This window comes from Leptonotus elevatus, chromosome 15 (genome assembly GCF_054856555.1).
Source record: "Leptonotus elevatus isolate MCC_2025b chromosome 15, RoL_Lele_1.0, whole genome shotgun sequence".
In the NCBI taxonomy this organism is placed as follows: domain Eukaryota; kingdom Metazoa; phylum Chordata; class Actinopteri; order Syngnathiformes; family Syngnathidae; genus Leptonotus; species Leptonotus elevatus.
This window is the reverse complement of record NC_141253.1, coordinates 16,322,723-16,339,469: the sequence shown is the minus strand read 5'-3', so window position 1 is coordinate 16,339,469 and position 16,747 is coordinate 16,322,723. Positions and strand designations below refer to the sequence as shown.

Here is a 16,747-nt window from a genome sequence, read left to right as displayed (position 1 = left end):
CTCCTAGTGGCGACTTCTTTGACTTGTCATTTCTACAGGTACAAATCACGACTTTTACAGATACAAATTGACACTTTTTTTCTACAGGTAAAATTTTTTTGTATGGGTACAAATCCCAACTTTTACGGGTCCACCTTTTTTTTTTTACAGATACAATTTATTTATTTATTTATACAGGTACACATTTTTATTTACAGGTACAAATCACGACTTTTACAGATACAAATGTATACTTTCTTCTATAGGTACAATTGTTTTTTTTAATACAACAATTTTTTTTTTTTACAGTTACAAGTTACTTTTGCACCATATTTACCTCCATAGATAGCTTATACTCAGTGTGTTGTCACATATGGAAACACGTGTTTTTTAATTTAATATAAATCATATTTGTTACGGGCTAAGTTACAGGACAACTAACACAGCATTTACGCATATTTTGTTCATTGAGGGCACAGTGTGTAGAATTTTTCAATTTTTCAGTTTTTATTAATTTTAACTAACAACTATTAATTTCAATAATGTGCAACAAAATATGTTTTATATCACATCGGCATAATTTTTTTTTTTAATCATAGGTCTAGTAATCACTAATACATAGGTTGTGCCACATCTTACAGGAGGCGTACATGTTTCGTTGCCATCTTTTCTGCTATGGATATCTAAAGGAATAGAACTTCGTGATTCGCGAACAAGTAATTGGTGGTAGTCTTGCTAGAGTATCTGGCAATGCTGGGTTGCTTGCATGGTGAGCGGCCAGTTACGAGACTCGCGCTGGAGGCAGCGATCGGGGGACTGCAGTACACAGCATTATAATAATAACAAATTGTATTTGTAATGCACTTCACATTTCCAAAGAAATCTCAAAGTGCTACAATATCAAGTAAATACAATATACAAGTTAAAAAGTGCAGGTTTGTGATCACCATGTCACCATCAACAAAATAGAAAACATGTAAAATTCTAAAATGACTTGTGAAATAAATGTGTCTTTAGATATTTTGAAAAAAAAAAAGCATTAAACCGGATGGATAATGTAATCACTGGTCTTTTCATATCAGTCGTGAGTGGATTGATTGAACTTTGAAATAAAGGATTTATTGTATGTGAAGCATAATCTTAAATAAAATATAAGTGTGGTATTTAAAATGAATGAACACTGAAAATTTCCAAACATTCTACACTTTGTCCCTTTAACGTGAACATCCTCTCGGCTGGCCATCGCAAAAGCGACAGACCATAGTGTTGAACAACGCTCTGCCATTAATCTGCCAGGCTGAAGGCCTGTCGAAACTTGTGGCCCACGTGAGTGGCAAGAAAATTTGCCAGCACACCTCCAAAGTTCACCGCAGACCAAACCACCACCTGAGATTTGCACATGCAAAGGGTCGCCAGGAAAATTACATTTTTGTAGTTTTTACTGTAAATTTCCATCCTGTTTTCAATCGTCCTGGCCAGCTGACTGCAAGACCTAAATCAGGGCAGACAGTATACTTCACATCCCCACGCATATGGGGGCCAAAATACCTTTTCCAGAAGAACATATGTGGGTGTGAATGTGGGTGTCAAAGGTTGTCTGTCTATTTAGTACAATATGTGTCAGTGTATGTGTATAGTGACAAGTCCAGAGCGTACACTGGCAGTATAACAGTTTTAATTATTTTTTGTATACATTTTGAAACATGGTTAACAAACCTGGTTGGAGAATTTGGAGGAAACACAATCTTTTACACCATTCTGGAAGGATAATGTTAACTTGTAGCAAAATAAAGAGCATTGTAATCAGCAATATATTTGTATGTTAAATGATATGACTTATATATATACTTGATGGCTACAAGGAGGAATGCAATATAAAATGTTTGTCTTGAAAAAAATGTTAACCCCTGCAATATGGCAAAGATTAAAGAGTACAGTATTGTCAGTTTTGGATAACAAGTATTCCCATGTTGATGCACTGATGACTACAAAACTGTATGCAAGGTAAGAGTTTTCTCATTACGGGGGTTAAAAATACCAATAAGCCTATTTTAAAAAGAAGACACTTGATGAACAGCTTAGCACTAATCTTAGTGATGGTCTTAGCTGAGCAGACAATGATCAGACTGGCTTTATTTACTGAGCAAGTCAGAAATAAATATGCAGGTTATTTGGCACAGCACCACATATTTTGATATGCTCATTGATTCTTGAGGTCTGGAAAGGCCAGTAAAAAATATTTCCTAAACCAGCAACAAAACCAAAAGAAAACAGTGAGGATGTTATGAGGTAATAAACATTTGAAAAGTTTCCCACTGAGGTTTCACTGAGCACTGGCACTGAGTCGAAAGCTTTTGAGCAAGTGTGTATCAATGAAGATTTGATCTTTGACGCCGGCCTGAATGTCATTTCTCTCATAATCGTTTAGGAATATTCTTATTGAACTCAAAATACGATGTGACGTGGGAACAAAAGTGGCTTCAGTGCCCATGTGTACAGAATCCAAATACCCTACCTGAGACATATTTAAATGAAAACTTAAAAACACATGAAACAATAAATGCCTGACAAAAGACAGCACCAATATTCCTATTGAAAAAAAAATCCCATGTGAGGTTTTGGATGGATTAAATACACGTAAAACTCATAAATAAATTGTTATCAGCGCCTTGAAAAGTGATACAAGAGTTTAACTGACCTGTTGGCTTACAGCCGATAGCTCGCCAGTGACTATTTTCCAATGAATAGTGTGGAAGTTGATAATCATTATTTACACAATAGGTTGGTTGTCACCAGAGCCCTATTTACATCATGTAAGCGTATGTAAACAATGTACTTTTCCGTGAGCTTGAGCACACAACAGTCATTCAACTTCAGATGAAATCCCATAAAACAAAAAGAAAAAAAAACTTCCTTAGAAGTTAGTGAAGAGTTGGCATTTGTGTTGAGTTTGCATCCAGGACCTGAAAGTCTTCTGAGATGGCGCAGCTGACAAGCAATTTTAACTGAAACAAACGGGTCCAACACTGAAGCCAAAGTGATATGTCAAGTTTCTAGCACCCATTAGTGCCACATCTCGCACAGGAAGTAGGTGGAGGTCCTCAAACTCAAACACAGACTCTCGGGGTCCTGAAAGCATCTCGTCTCCAGGCTGACGATACAGAAAGTACAACTTAGTTATAATTTAGGAAACACGACAATTGCAGACCAGACCAAAGTTAAACCAAACTGTGCTGCTTGGTTGAAAATTAAAATGGAATTTGCATGCTACCAGATTGGCACCCTACCATTACAAATTACCAATGGTGGGTGGCAATGCTTTCTCTGCAGGCCTAAAAACCATCACTTTACTGGAAATTTTGACATACCACACAATCTTGAATTGCTCCAAGGAAACTTTGCTTTCTTGTGTCAGTTAGGAATTTGATGTCCCTTTCTGACCGGCCCAACTTGTGTCCTGGGTGGCAGGAGTAGGTCATCTTCTGCGTGGCTGTGCTACTGTGCAACCTCAGGAAACGCATCTGAACCACATTGGCACCTGGATAAATAAACTGAACAAAGACGACAATGTTCATGTCAAATTCTGTAGTTCCAGTTAACTCTTAAAACATCAAATCTTAACAGTAATTATATTGGGGCTTCAATTAAATGATCATTTGTTTTAGCGGTAGCTTGTTTACCTCTCTGTTTATAGTCCCTCTTCAAAAAAACAACGCACCAAACCAACACTAATACAACACATTTGTCAAATAGGTTATGGGAAAACAAAGGCTCACAGGTATTATTGTCAAACCATGCTATTGAAGTACTAATTTATTTCATTTAATATCCTGTACAAACCACACTTACAGAAATATTTAAGCCTAACTAAAGATTTATGTAATTTTTTTACATGACAAATTCCCATTTACTTACTTACACAAACCTACTAAATAAACCTTATATGATACATATTCATTAGTCTAATAAAGCCCATTTGTTTGAAATACATAATCCTCAGATGTATGTGTTTAGTATTAATAAAGTATAATTACTCAAAATGAATAATAATGAGAGTATTTATTTAAAATACATAGTATATTGTTTGAATTGCATAATAATCAGGTTACATATACACGATAAATAGCATATTGTCGCTGCTATGTGAAAAACACTTATGTCCCCCCACACACACACACATTTGTATGATTTTGGGAGGAAACTGACATTCCAAAAACACACACACACAAAAAAAGTAATTACCGGTATACTTTATTAATACTAAATACATAAACCTGAGAATTGTGCATTTGAAATAAATAGGCTTTATTAGACTAATGAATATGTATCATAAAAGGTTTATTTGGTAGGTTTGTGTTAAAATGATCTGGGAAAAAAAGTAAATGGGAATTTGTCAAGTAAAAAAAGAAGAAGAAAATTACATAAATCTTAAAAGTTAGGCTTAAACATATCTGTGAGTGCAGTCATATACATGTGCATGTACTCCATTGGAATATTTGGGTGGTTCACCCACCTGAAATCCTTGCTCTAGCCTGCTGAGCCACTGAAAGGAGCTTTCTGCAGAAAATTCTTCCATCCAGGCTTTCATAGGCAACTGCAGACAGAGACAAATTTTTTTTTTTTGTCTATGCAGGTGATGTACAGCTGTTGCAAATTTGATTACGCTCGGCAGCAAATCACAATAATGAGAACTGTCCCTTTGGGTAAAATTGTAAGCCATTTGGGAACAGGCTGCATTATGCTTCATTACATGATGAGGGAGGAATAAAAATAGAAAAGGTGGTGATTAATGTTCACATAATGTTATGTGATCTATCATTCTATTCAGTGAATTTATTGTTGGGAGTAGGCTACATGGGTGTGGCGAGTAGTGGATCAGTAATTGAAGTACAGTAATAATGGTCATGGATCTCACTTTGTAAGGCAGGGGTGTGCATACTTTTTCTTCCGAACTAAACACTTTGAATTGTATATATATATATATATATATTACTGTAATTTAACAAGCACGCCAAAATCAGTTTTTCTTTTTGAAGAACTGCAACCTGAACAGCTTTGTATAAGGCAAATAATGAAGGAATAAAAAAATAAAAAATAGATTTTGGGGCAGTCAAGTCCGTTACACACCAGAAAAATACTATCCCCAGCAATAGAATCCCATCTCTACACTCAGAACCAAAAGATAATCTGTCATAAGACAACAATTTCAAGTTCATTTGCATATTTTCATATTTAGAAAAGCTCGACAGTATATAAAACTAATTTATTAGTAGCAGATGACCTTTTTAGTATAAGGCACGGGCTGCTTAGAAATGGATAGCGGGCCACAAATGGCCGCTCGGCCATAGTTTGGACACCCACTGATTCAAGCTGTATGTTCTTGTGTTTTGGACCTGAGAGTCTTGAGGATGAAGGCACGTCTGTATTGCTGTGCTGGAGAAGCTGCAATAGGCCAGTAGAGCATCAGCAGAGCTGCCTTGGTTTGGGTCGATGTAATATATCCCTAAAGAGAACACTTAGTAAGAATTCAATATTCAGATCTGCAGACTGGTAGCTCTTCAAAAACTGGAACAGTTACTAATGTTATTTGTGTAATAACTGCATGTCATGAAACAGTATATTTAGACAGTTTACACACCACTGTAAAAATTTCCCTTTTTGTGACATTAAAAAATGACAAAAGTATAAATCATTTCAAAATTATCGTATAACTATTGGATAACCTGTACAGAAAAAAATCATGTCTGAGGTCAACCAATCACATTCAAATTCATGTTAAATGGGAGTCAGTACCTACTTGGTGCCACTGAAAGGATCTCTGCTTAACCCCAAATGAATTTCAGATGTTCTAGTAGGCTTTTCCTGACATTTTTGCAGAAGCCCTGTAGGTCTTGTACGCTTGATAATTACCATCACCTTGCTTTTGATCTTGTTTTTTTAATTTTTTTTAATACATTTTTGACTGTGTAACATAGTATGTTTAACAACTTGGGACTTGTTTTGTTCCTTCTCCTTGTCTTGATTTGTGTTTTTGTGTAGGTTATTTTTATTTTTGTTTCCTCTTGCTATGTCTTTCTTGTGGCGTGTCTTTGTCTATTTATACCGTTCATTTTTTTATGTGATGGAAATGTTGAAAGTTGAGTTTGAAATGGAGTGTTTTGGGAACATAGTTGCCAGAGGTTTCCAAACATTTCTTCCAAATAGCCCCCAGGATGTGGTTTGTACACCATTGATTATTATTGGCAATTATAAATATTTCTTGTTAATTACTCTTTTTTTGCCATTAACGGCACAGTTCAGTCCTTAATCTCTACAAAAAAGTGGGATTTTGAATATTAAAATAGTCCCACTGTGTGCCATCAATTGCAAACCCAAATTGTGCCACCTAATGTTGCAAAAAGGAGCACCAGCACACATCAATGTGTAGCTTGTCAAAGCCTAACAACGCTGAATTTGACATAAATAAAGAAGTAAATTCACATAATATTCCTGATTGTTAGATTAAAACCACATGCAAAACCTATCAGTTGAAAGTGTGTTTACATTATCATTGGAGGATTTGCTAACTGACCACTAGTGTATTCAGGGTGGCAGAGCCAAAGTTCTAGACAGGTGGTGGCGGGATGTTCTTTGCTGCCATCAGGAGGGTCCACTAGTAGCCAAAGCTCCTGCTCTAGAGAATCCAGAAGAATTTGGATCAAAGAGTAATTGGGCTTGTCGGATACATACATTAGGTCCTGGACACAGAAAGAGAGAGAGAAAACCCCCCAAAACATATAGGTAAGTATAAGTGCTTTCCAATCAATTTAAAATCCGTGCAAATTTTGTCGTTATGCTGTCTCATGGTTTTTTTAGGGGGGAGGGGGGGGGGGGGGTTATAAAATTTAACAGATTCAAAATTAGTATTATTATTTCAGTTAACTAGCATCCTGGAACTGTGTTTCATGTTATAGGTTCCACTCCAAGGAAATACATGAACCAACCTTGAGTTCTGTCAAAGTCATGTTTATAGATTGTCCTGGAGGTCCAGGAACACCAGGTGGACCCTAAACATAAGGACAAACAAAAATGAATGCTTATGTTATCCATACAATCAATTAATGATTCCTCCCAGTCCGCTTCAGGTGACTCAATTCTAAAAGTCGCCCGGGCACAAACTCGGAAGAGATGCTGTATGTTTTGAACTTACTGGGAAGCCTCTTCTGCCAGGCAGACCAGACAAACCCGGGTAGCCTTTCATTCCCTTCGAGGAGAACAAAACATAATGACCACAAGTTGCATTGAAACTGGACTACAATTGCTGAAACATTATAAGCCTTGCAAATTTAAAATAATATCTCTTAGCATTTTAGTTAACTATATATAAATGTATTTGTTCTTTATATTTCTCCTACCTTTAGTCCAAATGTGCCCTGGAACAGAGGGAAAAACATGCATACCACTTAAAACATACATAAAATCATAATTGTAATTGCAAATGTTGTGCTACTGAAGCACTTGTACAGCAATATGATGGATTGGCTTAACATAAAAAAATAAGCATTTGAGATGAGAAAATAATCGAGGAAAGTATAAGGAACATACAAGTAGTGCCAATAAAATAAGCTTGATGTTACATGATATACAATTTGCCTACATTGTAAATGATGGAATAAAAATGTAGTAGATACATTCAAATAACAATTACTAAACTTACAGGCAATCCAGGCATGCCTGATGTTCCTCTTGGCCCTGGTGGACCAGTTATTCCCTTCAGAAGACAGAGCAGAGACAAAGGCTAACATTAAATGCATGCGAATCAATTTTCTTGAAAACATTACTACAACCGGATTTATACATAATGGCCTATTCATCAACAGAGAATACACATCTTTCATTTTCAAGTCTTTTCCCCATTTCATTTATTTCACATTTAAAATTTTGTGAAACCATTTGCATAATTATCTTTAGTTACAACAGTTTAAAATGGAACTGTAGTAAGGCAAAAACAGACAGGTACTGGACTCATGCATCGCATAAAGAGAACATTATATATATATATATATATATATATATATATATATATATATATATATATATATATAAAAAATGTGTGCACTATAAATATTTCAGTAACTGGCATGTCAGTGACCCAGTGTCCCCAGCTCTACCTGTTCACCCTGTAGACCAACTTCACCGGGTAGCCCAAATGGTCCACGGATGCCCTGAAAAAACAATGACATGACAGCCCAAGAATGACAGTGGTGGATATTTGGCAGTCCAAAAAACCCAGAATCATCCAAGATCTACCTTGGTGCCATCAAGTCCAGGTAGTCCCGATAGACCCATGTCACCTTTTTCTCCCTGAAAGGAGGAGGAAGCAAAAACAACAACAACATGGAGCTGCCAACTTTACTAATTAAAGTGCAAAAATTGAGTTGAGGATCCACTTCATACAAAACTAATATCCAAGAGGAAGTGTTAGTAAATGTTAATGTAACGATCTACTCACTCATCCAATATAAAGGCTGCATGATCATTATTGAATGTATTTTTAATAATGTATCAATTTATTATGAATGTATTTGAGTGTCAGTTTACCTTTGTTCCCTTTTCACCTCGTTCCCCCATCTCTCCCCGTAAACCAGGGTTACCCTTAAAAATGAAACATCAATTAGGTGTCTTTTACATTTTGATAAGTAGATAAAGAATGTTGCGTTACATTACACGTCCTGATAATTCTGTCGTTGATCACGTTATAGCACAACAGGCACCATCAGCTCTAATTGGTGATGTACACCATAACACGGTTAAAACATGCAAACAAAACAAAGGACACTCACAATGGTTCCTGCCCAGCCAAGGTGGCCTACTAGTCCAGTTTCTCCCTTTTCACCCTGAACCATAAAAGATAATTTACTGTGAGCTCATGGTTTAAGTTTTAATGAAATGTGCACAGAACATGTGGTTTCTAGATAACCTACTTTTGGTCCTCTGATGCCCCTGGCTCCCCGCGGTCCAGCTTTCCCTCGCTTTCCCTATCGCCAGGTTTGACGTGTTCAAATAAAGCAAAACAAAGAATGTATAGAGGACACAAATATCTATATGAGCTTGATGACAATGGCAGGTAAGGTTAGGGTCTACATTTTGCACAGATTGCCTCAATTCCAATACACCTTTTCAACAGTTAGCTCCTTTTTTTTCTTGTTAACAGGAAAAATTGGCTCTTTTTTAATACATATCTCCTGCAAAAATACATCCCTAAATTGTTTGAAGCCATATTACACTGCAGCATATACCAACAAATAAGATCAAGTTTTACCCTGCGCCCAATATGACCAATCTTTCCTGGTGAACCACTGTTGCCGTCATCACCCTGTCAGGATAAAATAAAAAAAATTATAGAAAAAAAAGTGGGCAGATTTCACATTTTCATCAAGGCTCTAAGTATAGAAGTCAAATATCTTTGGTTTCAAAACAAGACAATATTGTCTCTTTTAATGGGATCGTCCATGTTAAATTGAAAATTCCAAACTGCATCAAATTTGGATTACAATTCAAGTCAAGTCAAGTCAAGTCAAGTCAAGTCATCTTTATTTATAGAGCAACTAATATTTGGCAAATCATCAATGTATGGATTCCCATCACAACCTAATAGGATTTTTTTCCCCCCCATACTGATTAGAGTCATGGCCAAGTGGAGCCCTATCCCTGATGCATGACTGGACTTGGACTGCTCGCCGGTCAATCACAGAGTACATACAGAAAATAACCATGCACACATTTGCACCTGTTGACAAATTATTATATTTTGGGTCGATAAACCGGAGTACCTAGAGAGCCCAGACACTCACAAACAACAACAAATTATGTATTTTAAAGCAAATATTGTACATGAGTAAAATTCAAATTCCATATTGTTGTTACCTTTTCGCCTTTTACGCCCTGTTTCCCCTCAGGTCCTTGTCTTCCTTGCCCTCCCTGAAAAGTCATATTTACTGCTTCTAAAAATTGCCATTGGATGCAAACATGATCAGAGTTCAAGGCAATGCCAATCTTACAGTTTTCCCAATGGGGCCAGGAGGGCCTTGGGGTCCCATCTCTCCAGGAGTTCCCTATAGGACACAGAAGAAACAAAACCTTGGCTTAAAGTTGTCATGGAAAGAAGTAAGGACTGTGAATGTGTGTGCTGCGTGTAAACTACAACCTTTTTGCTTGCTGCAAATTTGCATTTACCTCTAAGCCAGGAAGAGCTGAAGGACCTTGGATTCCTGGTAAGCCTTCTTCTCCCTGCAAAATCAATGAAAGCTCACTCATGACACAGACTGAGCAAATATAGCCATTGTTGGCATTTGTGTAATAACCTGCTGCCCTGGTGGGCCTGGGGCTCCGGGCTCTCCTTTCCGTCCTTGTTGCCCCGGTTCCCCTTTAACTCCCCGGTCACCTTTAGGGCCATCCTTTCCCAGTTGACCCTGTATATGTAGCAAAAGAGCAAACTCTGATGTAATAGTAATTAATGTAGGATGATGTCCTGTTCATTTAGTACAGTATGTTCGGACATTTGGTAACAAATCTGTGTATAATATATGGTACTACATTAATTTTTGTCCCCATGTCTCACTTACATATGGTCCCAGTTTTCCAATGTCTCCCCTGACACCCCGTGCTCCAGGTATTCCCTTTAAATTGGAAATAACATGCAGCACACACATTCACAAAGATTTGTCTCGGCATGTGAAAAATCCATCCATCCACTTCCTGAACCGCTTATTACATGCAAAAATGTTTAATAAAATTAAAACTATACCACAGGGCCTCTTGACCCATCAGGTCCCGTTTCTCCAATATTGCCAGACTCCCCCTGGAGACATAAAAGTAATTTAAATGACTGTAACTGAGTCATTCTAGAATTGAGAGGCACATTAGACATGAAGATTTTTGAAAATGGACCACTTATTAATTTTGTTGTTCTTATGTTTTCAAGAAAAAAAAAGGTCATACAGTATAGGCAATCATGTTAACTGATTTGTGCAGCTGCCATCCATGGGACACACACTTTATGACATATTTTATTTGTCATATCATACATTGCGCTGTGTTTAGCATAAACTACACAGCTAATCAACCACATGAAAAACTTGTTTTTAATACGGTATTTCTGAACACACTTAAGTAAATAATGTTACATTTATATGGATGGATGAGGGTTGCAAACGTATATTAATGCAAAATTGTACATGCTAGCTGTGTTAGATGTCATGCTAACTGTTCAAGAGCAAATTTAGCTATATAATAAAATAAGACACATTTTGATATTATTACGTGTTTTGTTGATAATATGAGTAACATTCTTGTGCAGGTTTAAAAGACACTCCATTACGGTTGAAAACCAACAAAAAATATGAACAGTAAAAACAGATGACTTACTTTACCTATGGTCGGAACAATTAGCATAAGTTATGTAGCTCAATAAGCTCACTTTCCTTTCTCTTAGAGGGCTAAAACGTTTTTAGTAACAGGGTTGTGTGTATGTTGATAGACCACTATTTCAAATATGTCTGTAATAAAACTAAATGTTACAATTACAAGAAAGTGATAATATCGTAACCCCCCACCCAAAGCGCAATTAATACTCATTTTATGTGTTATATTTTATGTCACTAGGTCATCAAAGTGAGGGGCAAGAGTTTTATTTTAGGGGCTGATAAATAGCTTTTTTTGTTTTTAAACTATTTATTTTTACTATGTTTTGACAAATTTTGGGGATGGGGGAGCAGAAAATGCCGTCCAATTCTGAAAAGACCCTCATCACTTCATTACATATCACCTTTATTCCTTTAAGCCCCTTTGACCCTGGAGATCCAGGAGTTCCTGCACTTCCCTTGGAGTCAAACAAACACAAAAAACAAGTATTAATATGAAAAATTCAATGAGAAGATACTTACTAAATTTAATACAGTTTACTTACAGCTTTATTAATTCACAGCCACGATGAACAACAGACATGGACTCACCTCTAACCCCAAAAGACCTGCATGGCCCACTTCTCCGAACAGACCTGGTTCACCCTATTCATAAAAAAATAAAATTAAAATAAAACAGACATCAAATTAAGCATTTCGGTGAGTCTTCAGCTCCCGCAGTTTTGGCAATGGCAGTCGCCAGTTGTGCATCTTTTCCATTGTATAGTATGATACCTGCTGGCAGACGCTACCTTAACAAAGACTACTACGGTACATTCACCTCACCTGTAACGGTTACATATGAATCATTGGTAAATTTCCACAGTATTAAATACTGGGGTACTACGCTCCGGTGGGCGTCCTGACACCTCGGGCGGGACCCAGTATCCGGGGGGCGAGCCCTATCGCCCCGCCGGACGGGTCCCATATGCCCGCCGGGGTCCTGGTGGGGTGGGTGGGGGCTTGGTGGGCCGGTGCGCCTCCTGCCCCCGCCCGGTTGGGGGGGGCCCCGCTGGTCACACCTCTTAACTCACTACACTAGGTTTGCACAATACACTTTTATAGACATATAGGGCACATAACACACTTTGGGGGGTGGGGTAGGGTGGAAACACCGTCTTCACCCTACAACTCCCCTCCAATTTTAATACACCACACAACTTGTGGGTGGGGGGGGGGGGGGGGCTTGTGGGGGTGCCATCGGTTGGGGGCCGCAGTATAGAGCAGTGCTGCGGTCCCCTGTCCGTGTCGCAACCCGCCCCCCCCCCCCCCCCCCCCGCCCTATCTATTTTTTTTTTAATGCACCACATACACTCAGCAACATGCTTGGGTGGCGGGTGGATCGGAGCGTGGGAATATCATTTCCATCGGCTCCGGTTCACCTGCTCCTAATTTTAATGCACCACACACACACACTTGTATATACACTGGGTGGGGTCACATTCACGGTTTAGGGGTAGAGTTCGCCAGTCCGCGAGCTGGCGGACTCAGTAACAGGGGTTAATTTTCACAAAGAACGCTGGGGTGACGACCGGGGCCTTCCCCCGCTGGGCCTGGGGTTCGGGGGTGTCGGCCGCCCTCCGGTGCCCCCATCTCCCCCTTCTGCCCCCGGTGTTCCGTCCTTCCACACGGCGGGGGGTGGGGTGGGCGCGGCTGCCCTCTCCGCTCCGCTGCCCGGCCCCTCTTCGGCGCCGGTGCCTGGGTGCGGGTGGTCCCCGGGGGCTGGGGGTCGGGGCTTGGGGGGCTGCCGGTTGGTCGGGGTGGGGTCGGGGGGGGGCGGCTTTGTTGGGGGGGGGGGGCGGTGGTGGGGGTTGCGGGGTGGGGGGGTGCTGGGGGTGGGGGGTGTCTGGGGGATTGGGGGCATGGGGGCGGCTGGGGCTGGGTTGGGGTGGGTGGCGGGGGTGGATGGGGGGCGGGGGGTTGTGGGGGGGCGGGGGTTGGGGGCCGGTGGGGTGCCTGGTGGGCCTGCAGTGCCCCGTCCTGCTGCGTTGGGCCGGGGGCGCGGGCCGGGTTGGGGCGGGGGGCGCTCCTGCTCCTGGGTTTGCTCTCCGGCCGGTGGCCCTGGTGGGGCCCGGGGGTCGTCCTTTGGCGCTGCCGCGGCCTGGGGGGCCCTGAGGTGTTGCGCTTGCTCTGTTCCGGCGGGGGTCGACGGCTCCCCTCTTTGGTGGAGATTTTCATGCATGCCAGATCCACCACACCAGCATCTACCGAAACTCAGACACAATCTGTTTCCTCCTCAGGTTATTGAATCGGTGGAGGCTGGTGTCTCGGATCTCACGCGGCTTCGTCTGTCCTTCCTTCCTTTTCTCGGTCTCTCCGTTGGTCTCTTGAGGCCTCCCTGATTTTATGTTTTTTGGATTTGTTGGGGTCTGGATGTTTCTTGGGCTGGGGAGGAGTTCTGGTGGGGGGTGTCTGGTCGGTGCTGGATTTCACCTTCCTTGGTTTTCTTCGGTCCCCTCGGGTCTCCTGGTGTTCGATTTAGGTGAACGGTATGAGATTTTTTTTTTCTAATAGGTTTTCTGGTGAGCTAACAAACACACGCACGCACGCACGCACACACACATACTCACCCACACACACAAAAAAAAAAAATGTATGTATGTATGTATGTATATATGTATATATGTATGTATATATGTGTATATATATATATATATATATATATTAAAAAAAAAAAAAAAAAAAAAAAAAAAAAAAAAGAGCAATGATGATGACATTTCCGAATGAACAATACTGAGCTCTATAAAAAAAAAAAAAAAAAAAAAAAAAAATACTGGGGTACTTGTATTAAATATGTGTATTTTGTTCTTATTAATACTTTAACTAGATTCCACATATCATCACTGTCAGGCAGAATGTGCCTACTGTATGTCCAAAACTGCATGTTTTTATTTGATTTGATTTTAATTTATTTATTTTTTACAAATTATTGACCAATCTTAAATGTCGAAAATGGCTTGCTCAAATGATAATTGAATGTTAACGGCTCAACAAACATGCAGTTTTTTTTAGTTCCCTGAAAGGTGTTGGTTTTGGAAGAAGCGAGGACTATGCCTGACACCAGCGTGAATTTTCTCTTAGATTCAACGGCTGAACGGAAATACTAAAAATAACATGAGTGTTACTACCGTTAAAAGATTTATCAAAAAAATAATAATCTTAGAACAAAACATGATCTTTATAAAATTGTCTTCTGTGTTGCAGTGGGTGACTATGACTCATATTACTGAAAATTACGCACTAAAAAATACAAAGCAATATTGGGCTCACCATTAATCCAATATATCCTTTCTCCCCCTTTGGGCCTCTTTCACCATTTTCTCCAATTTTCCCCCAAGTGCCCACAGGACCAGAAAAGCCTCGAGGGCCCACCTCGCCCTGTTATCAAGAATCAGTTTGGTCAGTTGGAAGAAGACAGTAGAGTGCCATTCACTTTCATCAAAATTTTCAAGACTATTAGTAAAGATGACCTTCTCTCCTTTCAATCCAGGATCTCCTGCTTCACCAGGATGGCCGACATCCCCCTGCAGGGGTGGAGTAAACAGCTACATTTATTCTCTTGTACATTTCTGAACTGTGGTGCATTGCCTTTTTTTAAGAATCCACCCAATGTAGATTTAGAAAAGCATCGAGAAAAAAACAAAAACAAACTATGCTCGACAGGCATATGACAACAAATTTTTTTGGAAAATGTTGTTCTTCAATAGGTATTTGTATCTCTATAATTTTAAAGCAGGATGATCTTCATACAAACAGAAGATCAATGCACCAACCTCCTTTCCAATGGGTCCAGGTGGACCCTGCAGTCCTTTTGGACCCTCAAGTCCTCTCTCCCCCGGTAGTCCTGGAAGACTAGGTTTCCCTCGAGGCCCGGGATCTCCCTGTTAGAGGTGATGAAAATGGGAAGCAAGTTATGATTCCAAGCTCCAGTCTGCATTGCAGGGTAAATAGTATAACAAGGCCCTGCACAACAAAGTGGATTTTTTTCTTTGGATGCAGCGATGATGATGATGAGGATAATATACCATTACAATACATTTCAAATCTTTAAATGCTTTCCTATGACCTTCTTGAACAGAAAATTATAAAGACTGTGGAATGAATCTTCAATATTGACTAACCAGGTCTCCTTTCCATCCAGGTGGTCCTTCATATCCCATATGGCCTGGTAGACCCTGATAAGTGAAACATTCATGAGTTGGGTTTAAAATTGCCTGTGTGGACATTGATTGTCCAGGTGTACATAGACTTAATTTATTTACACTAAACATTTCAACAGTAAACGGACCATGTAAAGTGTAAATGTAAAATGTTTTATGAATTTGACACACCATAAAGAAGAATGCAGTGTTAACAGGCCAGCCAAATTTGAATGAAAAAATAAAAAAAGATCGATCCCACAACCTCTGGCTAGGGAGACAACCACTCTACCACTGATCCATGCCACCAAAAGAATGATAAAAATACAACTTAAATTCTGTAAAAGGAGGGTAAATATCCAATTGATTGATTTCAAATATTAGTGACTTGTATGTTTATATGAAACCAACCTGTTGTCCATCAAGTCCAGTCGGGCCTGCATCACCAATTGAGCCAGGCAAACCCTAAAAGTAGCAAAGACCAACTTTTAACAGTTTTAACATGCATTTCATTTACATGCAAAAACTACAAATCAATAACCCTACTGTTATGTCACAGGGCAAAATTTAAAATGTAAAAACTCTAAAACACAATTTTTCTACCAAATTTATACTACCGTATTTTTCACACTCTAAGGCGGATTATAAGGCGCACCTTCAACAAATGACCTATTTAAAAACTTTTTCCATATATAAGGCATTATAAGGCGCATAGAATAGAAGCTACAGTAGTGGCTGGTGTTGCGTTAAGTATCTACAAGATGGAGCTTACTTAACCAATATTGATCCATATATAAGGCGCACTGTTGGTTTTTGAGAAAATTAAAGGCTTTTAACTGTGCCTTATAGTGGGAAAATACAGTACTTCTCACTTGCTTGATTACAAAGCCAACAAAGAATGGTGAGACTAGTGACACAGACCTCGAGTCAATACTAAGATGCACATACATATAATTTGCATGTCATTTCTTGGTTTTATATTCTATATTATATTTGTAGTTGGAAACATATGTGCATTTTTTTTCTAATTTCCGTTCTATTTCACTCATTAGGGACGATTTTGTATTTTTCCTCACACTCTTTATTTATTGCTGGTGTTTCCATGTCATGTAAAGTGACTCAATTATTTGAAAAATGAGATATAAATAAAACAAATTATTATTATTGTACATATGTGCATATGTACAT

General features: G+C 39.2%; 1 protein-coding gene across 4 annotated transcripts in view; it reads right to left on the bottom strand.

Annotated features, from left to right (window-relative positions):
- Positions 1 to 375: 375 nt before the first annotated feature.
- LOC147162163 (uncharacterized) overlaps positions 376 to 16,747 on the bottom strand; it is a 98,613-nt gene continuing 82,241 nt past the window's right edge. For 2 of the 4 annotated variants that reach the window (XM_086097188.1, XM_086097187.1), the window contains 28 exons: positions 15,971 to 16,024; positions 15,542 to 15,595; positions 15,194 to 15,301; positions 14,891 to 14,944; positions 14,691 to 14,798; positions 11,973 to 12,026; positions 11,786 to 11,839; positions 10,766 to 10,819; positions 10,584 to 10,637; positions 10,323 to 10,430; positions 10,195 to 10,248; positions 10,020 to 10,073; positions 9,886 to 9,939; positions 9,281 to 9,334; positions 8,943 to 8,996; positions 8,802 to 8,855; positions 8,560 to 8,613; positions 8,269 to 8,322; positions 8,130 to 8,183; positions 7,676 to 7,729; positions 7,374 to 7,391; positions 7,169 to 7,222; positions 6,963 to 7,025; positions 6,551 to 6,716; positions 5,373 to 5,482; positions 4,493 to 4,573; positions 3,348 to 3,530; positions 376 to 3,130 (listed from right to left, as the gene is read on the bottom strand). In XM_086097188.1, the coding sequence (XP_085953314.1) occupies positions 2,981 to 3,130; positions 3,348 to 3,530; positions 4,493 to 4,573; positions 5,373 to 5,482; positions 6,551 to 6,716; positions 6,963 to 7,025; positions 7,169 to 7,222; positions 7,374 to 7,391; positions 7,676 to 7,729; positions 8,130 to 8,183; positions 8,269 to 8,322; positions 8,560 to 8,613; positions 8,802 to 8,855; positions 8,943 to 8,996; positions 9,281 to 9,334; positions 9,886 to 9,939; positions 10,020 to 10,073; positions 10,195 to 10,248; positions 10,323 to 10,430; positions 10,584 to 10,637; positions 10,766 to 10,819; positions 11,786 to 11,839; positions 11,973 to 12,026; positions 14,691 to 14,798; positions 14,891 to 14,944; positions 15,194 to 15,301; positions 15,542 to 15,595; positions 15,971 to 16,024 (2,067 nt within the window). In that variant the 3' untranslated portion in view covers positions 376 to 2,980. The remainder of the gene's footprint in view (positions 3,131 to 3,347; positions 3,531 to 4,492; positions 4,574 to 5,372; positions 5,483 to 6,550; positions 6,717 to 6,962; positions 7,026 to 7,168; positions 7,223 to 7,373; positions 7,392 to 7,675; positions 7,730 to 8,129; positions 8,184 to 8,268; positions 8,323 to 8,559; positions 8,614 to 8,801; positions 8,856 to 8,942; positions 8,997 to 9,280; positions 9,335 to 9,885; positions 9,940 to 10,019; positions 10,074 to 10,194; positions 10,249 to 10,322; positions 10,431 to 10,583; positions 10,638 to 10,765; positions 10,820 to 11,785; positions 11,840 to 11,972; positions 12,027 to 14,690; positions 14,799 to 14,890; positions 14,945 to 15,193; positions 15,302 to 15,541; positions 15,596 to 15,970; positions 16,025 to 16,747) is intronic. The other 2 variants (XM_086097189.1, XM_086097190.1) reach the window with 2 other exon arrangements.